At 49.6% G+C, this 6146-nt stretch overlaps 1 protein-coding gene across 2 annotated transcripts in view; it reads right to left on the reverse strand.

Moving 5' to 3' along the window:
- Nucleotides 1–684, reverse strand: part of KCNQ5 (potassium voltage-gated channel subfamily Q member 5) — a 284616-nt gene extending 283932 nt beyond the window's left edge. For both annotated transcript variants that reach the window (XM_069851428.1, XM_069851427.1), the window contains exon 1: nt 314–684. In XM_069851428.1, coding sequence (XP_069707529.1) covers nt 314–648 — 335 coding nt within the window. In that variant the 5' untranslated portion in view covers nt 649–684. The remainder of the gene's footprint in view (nt 1–313) is intronic.
- Between the last annotated feature and the right edge of the window lie 5462 nt (nt 685–6146).

The following is a 6146-nucleotide window of genomic DNA, read 5'->3' on the forward strand; positions in this document are numbered from 1 at the left end:
GAGGAGGGATGCTCGGGGAGGGGAGGAGGGATGCTCGGGGAGTGACCCCGGAGGGATACTCGGGGAGCGAAAGAGGGGATGCTCGAGGAGCGGAGAGGGGATGCTCTGGGAGCGGAGGAGGGATGCTTGGGGACAGACCCCGGAGGGATGCTCGGGGAGCGGTGAGGGGATGCTCGGGGAGCGGAGTAGGGATGCTTGGGGACCGACCCCGGAGGGATGCTCGGGGAGCGGAGAAGGGAGGGCAGACGCGCGCCGCGGCTCCGTGCGGGGGAAGGACGGGGCGGGCGGCGGAGGGGAGCGGGTCGGTACTCACACGAAGGCGTGGTAGACGAACGCCCATCCGCGGGGCCGCTCCAGCACGTTGTACAGGTAGTTCTGCAGCCGGCGGTACTTGGCGTTCCGGCGGCAGCTCGGGCCGCTGCTGTAGGACAGCGGCTTCCCCAGCAGGCTCATGCGGGCGCCCTGCTTGCCGCGGCGGCCCTCCCGCAGCCCCGCGGGGGCGGCCGCGCCGCCGGTGCCCAGGAGCAGCAGCCCGTCTCCCCGGGCCGCCCCGCCCCGGCCCGACTCCACGTCCCTCATCCCCGCGCCGCTCTCGGCCCAGAGCCCCGCCGGGCCGCCCCGCTCCCCTCCGCCGTGGTTGCGGGGCATGGCATCACCCCGGGCGCCGCGGCGGAGCAGGGCGCGGGCGGCGACCCGCAGCGGGCAGCGGGGGGCGAGGGGCTCCGGGCGGCGCCCGGGCCGGCGGGGCTGCGGCAGCTTCGCGGGGGGCTCCGGCCGGGCGGCCCCCCCCCCCGGGCTCTCGGCGCCCCCCGGGCTCTGGGCCCCCCGCGGGCTCTCCGCCCCCGCGGCGCCGCCCGGCGTGGCTGCGCGGCCCGGGACGGGGCCGAGGGGCAGCGCGGAGGGCTCCGCCGCTGCCTCCGCGCCCGGGCGGCCGAGCCGGCGCTCCCGGCGGAGGGAGTGGGGGTGGGGGGGGGGGGGGAAGAAAAAAAAAGAAGAAAGTCGGTGAGGAAGGCGGCGGCGGCGGCGTCCCGGGATGATGAGGAGCGGGGGAGCGCAAGGCGGTCGGCGAGCGGCTACTCGCGCTCCTGGGAAATGTCCATTTAAGTCCGAGAAAGTAACAAAAGTGCCGTAAGTCTCGTCGCGGTGCGGAGCGGGGGGAGGGCGGGGGGTGGCTCGGCCGGTCGGCGGGACCCCGGGTGTCCCCCCCGAGGGGGAGGCGCAGCCCGGTCGCCGCTCCCAGCGAATCCCAGCGGCGGCGGGGGCTGCCCTGGCCGCGGGTGTGTGTTCCCCCCCCGCACCCCGCCCCGACCTCTTCTCCTCTTCACCTCCTCCTCCTCCTCTTCCTCCTCCTCCTTCCCCTCCGGCAGCTCCCGGAGCGCAGCGGAGCCGCCGCTCGGTGCCCGAGAAGAAGCCGAGAGAGAGAACAAAGCTCCCCCTGCCGAGAGCGGGGCTTTAACTCTCCGCCGCATCGAGGTGAGCCTGGGGGTGGGGGGGAGCGAGGGAGCAAAGAAAAATAAATAAATAAATAAAATAAATAAATAAATAAATAGCCCCTCCCGCCGGCCGGTCATTGCCGGTGACCCCCCACCCCCCACCCCGGGGCTCGGGATCCTCTCTTCCAACCTGGTTATTCTATGATTCAATGATTCCCCGGGGGAGGAGAGAGGAAAGAAGAGGGTGATCCGCCATGGGCCCTTCAGCTCCCGACCTGGGGGAGAAAACAGTGTGAAAAACGTGCGGGTAATCTGGGAAGGGTTAATAAAAACCGATGCGGGCACTAACGTTATGTGAAAAAATCAAATGAGGCTTTCTGAAATATAATTAAATTTCAGGATGTTTTCTTTGCGCTGGCTAGTCAGAGCCCAGGTTCTCAAGCCTTTGGTTGACACACCATCTCCAACTTCCAGAAGAGGTGAAGTAGGTGTCTTATTCTGGCTGTGGATGTTAACTTGTGCCTCTACTAAAGCAACATGGAAACATCAACAGTATTAATTTACTGCTACAGTGTCTCCAGAGCCATTCAAACACTTGTCTTGGAAAAAAAAGGAGCTTCATCTTCTTCCTTTCTTCACTGGGTTTCCTCCTCTGCTGCAGGCAGCTTCAAACAGCAGCTCGGTAACATGTGAACCGCGGTGGCCACTCACTCACGCTTCTGATAAGAGATGACAGAGGCAGCACACATGTCAAAACAGATGTTAAGTAGTTGATAAGTATCCACAGCAATCCCATTAATATTTAAGCTTTCCAGTGGCACATATCTACTCCTCTTTCTCTGAATAGTAAATTGAGTTAGTTAATCCTTCATCTAACACTTGTTTGCATTTCCCTGGTTTGATATGCAAGTGTTTATATTCTTCATTTTACCCATCCCTATTTACAGATGAAGCTGTATAGCGTGCCTTTCCCATCAGCTGGGCCTGCCAAACCATTTACACTCTACTCACGTGAGTCACTTGAGTTAAATATTTGAGGACTGGTATCCAGAAAGCTGAACTGTGCTGTTCAAAATGAGAGCACGTGGTCCAGCCCGCTCAGTGAGGCCCCTGTGCCCCGAGTGCTCACCCCTGAAATTCGCTGGGGTAATTGCCGTGGGTAGGCAGTGGCTCAGCTGGCAGCACCAGACTTGCTGCGTGCATCACTGTGGAGAGGATTGGGACTTAAAACTGGAGATTTGAACAAGAAACTATGAAATTACTGAACTCCTGTTCCTGGTGTGCTCTTTGTGATCCACTAAGAAATATTGTTATAATTCTGTGCCCTCTAGTGGTGCTTAAATCATCTGTTAATTTAAATAATAGTAAAGAAGGCAGTTTGTGAGCACAAATAGCATGGGCCAGTACCAAAGTATAGCCGTAGATGCCAGGACAGCTGGAGGCAAACAAAAATAATACTCTTCGTGATGAATGAAGCATTCTATTTTTACAGTGTGTGAACAGTAGTATTTTTCCATTTGTTATCTTTTATTAAATAATGCTTTAAAAAGTATGCACTATGATAAGAGATTGATGGTAATCAATCTAATTCCTACTTGTTCATATGTCAGATGACCAGGGCATGATATGCTGGTTGAATGCTGAGCAGATCATTAGTAACCAGGCAGCTGCCTGCTTTGTACAAGGCAGAGGGGCTGTACTATGTAAAAAAAAAAAAAAAAAAGTAGTTGTCCTCTAAGTATTTATTGCAAAATACAGACCTAAATTTATAAGACACCAAATTTTCCCAATATTTTGGCTTCAGACTATCTTTAATACCTACAAAGATGAGTCGTGTGAAATTCTAGTGTGTCCATGTGGTCCAAGGTCACCCTGGGTTCAGGTGTCAGTAAGAGGATCTACTTGACGAAATCTCCAAGGCAAGAACATCCCAAGGAATCTTGACTTCTTGAGGCTGCAGGTACAGTATATCCCACCTGCAGGTGGGACAAGGAAAAGGGCACGCTGAAATGCAGCTGGAGAGTAGCCAGTACTATTCTTCATGGCAAATACCAATGACATATTCTTCCAAAACTGTAAATCACTGGTTTTAATATCACATTGCATTATTCCAAAGGTATGCATCAAATGTTATCTATCTTGACTTTTCGAAGGATCAGCTGGTACATACAGTCTTTTCTGATCAGGAACAAAATGTTGCATATGTTTGTGATTTTAAAGATATTTCTTGCCAATGTGTTACTTATGTTACACTGTTAAATAAGTGTTTCTAGGTTCTGTTTTAATAAAAGAGAGGAAATAATTTAAACAGGAGTCCTTATTCTCTTATTTATAATAAAATAGAGGTTTGCAATGGCATGCAAACTTCTTTTCTAAGACATCTACTAATGTGATTTTGGGGCTAGCCACACTAAAAGTTAAAGCAGACCTTCACAAAGAAGAAATTTGCAGATAAATAACAGGAATAGTGAAATGCAGTGATGCAACTGTGACACAATGTAGATGTTGTTAGAAGAACTTTGTTGTGGGGGGAAAAAAAGAGTGAAACAAAAAGACCAGTTGGGTTGGAAGGCACTGGCCAGAGTTCAGTGCATCTGGTTTATTCCTCACTCTGTGCTGCCAGGCAAGATAGGAGCTGGAGCCTGACCAAATCACGACCAAACTACCTGAACGTGTGGTTGCCCCTAGCCACACAGAGACACATACTGACTTGCTGAAAACCAGTTGTGTGCCTATATACAACTTTTAGTATTTACATGGATTTGAAAAATCTCTCTGTCTTTGTGCCTCGATTACGTATCTGTCACAGGGGGTGGTAGCAATTCTTTTGTAGAGAGAGGATTTGTTAGCGTAAATTCATGGAACAGCGTAAGACACTTAAATACTGCAAAGGAGGAATGGTAGAAATTACGTTCATACTGTGGCTGTTTTAAACAGAAAGGCAACCAAAGTGCAAGGTGGAGGGCCTTCGTGGCAACGGTTTGCAAAGGTCAGTTTACTGCAGTATCATGTTTTGAGTTCATTTGAGTTGCTTGTTAATAACCTTTTTTGTGTTATGTAATACTGTGAGGGTATCATGTATGCTGTAGTTCTGGATCCCTTTGTAAGATTTTCAGCTTTCTGCCTAATTATGTGGAGGAGGGGATACATATTGCTATTCCTGGTGACAAGCATACAAGTGTCAGGAATAGGTTTTCAAAGAATTTAGGTGCTAGAAGCAATTAATTTGCTGTGTGGACCCCTTCTGTGGCCTGTAATACATGGCCTGTAATACATGGAATGCATCTCCAGGAAAATGGAGCATCACTATTGCATAATAAATCATTAGCAAAATGTCAGATGAGGTGAACAGTATGTTAGGATGCATATTACGAGCTGTCTTGTCGGCACATGTAACATGCTAGCAGCTGTAGCAGGGCTCTGATATTTATGTTCAAAATGTTGGAATAGTATATATATTACATTAATATTCCAAGATCTTAGAATATTTCCCTGCAAGTTGTTTTCACATAAATAAAAGAAACAAGACTGTCAGTAGCACAAGACATTAATGCTCTGAACACAGCAGAAAGGATGGTCCAACCTTCCTGGTGAATTCTTCATGAGATCCCTTAACTCTGAACTCAAGGGAGTACCTTCAAAAGTTATTTGGTTTTGATGTCCTTTTTATGTGTTAACCTTACTCTTAGACTGCTCCAAGTTTGCTAACTCTGAGGTGGACCTGTCTCCACAAAGAGCTGTCCTGAGACCAGACTTCCCTTCCGAGCAGGCCATGGCTGGTGCTGGTAATCACTTGGGTTGCTACCAGCACAGGCTAAATTTTAATCCAGGCACAAGACGTGAACGGCTCACTGGCAGTTCTTGCGCTTCCTTGGCCAGAGGTATGCTGCCTAGTTATTATGTCTGTAAAAGCCACGGCCAGTTCCCAAACTGTGTCTAGTGGGCCCCTTGTCTGCCAAAGAGCTGTTTGCTCCTGCCCGACTAGAGGAATGGTTTGGCCCCCTCTCCTTGTCTGGTCCATTGTGCTGCCTGGCTGTCCTAGCAAAATGTTAATTTTGCTTCTTGACATCTGGTATTTCCTATCACTCATCAGATATTCATCCCTGATAAGAGAATTAATTGATTCCATTGATTCCTACTTAACTAAATATCTAAACAGCCCTCTCTGTTAATAAGGCATGCCTCTCTCTAAAGTCATGGTTGGACCTCAACGTTCTCTCTCCTAAAATGAACTTTTCTGTTCATTTCTTTTACTTTCTCTTTCGTTTTCAGGGAGGGGAGGTGGGTTGGCTATTTTGTGGTACTTTTCTTCCTTCCTTCCTAAGCTTCCTCCCTCTGTGATTCAACTATCTGGACTCCTGAGCAAATAGTCTGATGACAAAACAAGACCATGTGCCTTGAATGGTGTAATTTCTTTCACTGGTACAGGGTCTGCTCCATAGACTTCCCCACTCTCTAATTTAGTGACACCAAAGCATTTGACCATCTAGGGAAAAGAAAAAAAAAAAGAGGCTTGAGTCTATACTGAAAACTTAAGAGCAGTTTAGCATACAGGAGCTGGGAATATAAATAGAATAGAATATAAAATACTTTTTCCCATAGGAAGGTTTCATTTCTCAAAATATTTGGATTTTCAAAATCATATTTCCCAAAATACCTGGAAGTTTTGGAAAAAACATGCTAATGATAAATGGCAGAGAAAAGAGATCCTTG

Source organism: Phaenicophaeus curvirostris, chromosome 2 (assembly GCF_032191515.1).
Source record: "Phaenicophaeus curvirostris isolate KB17595 chromosome 2, BPBGC_Pcur_1.0, whole genome shotgun sequence".
Lineage (NCBI taxonomy): Eukaryota > Metazoa > Chordata > Aves > Cuculiformes > Cuculidae > Phaenicophaeus > Phaenicophaeus curvirostris.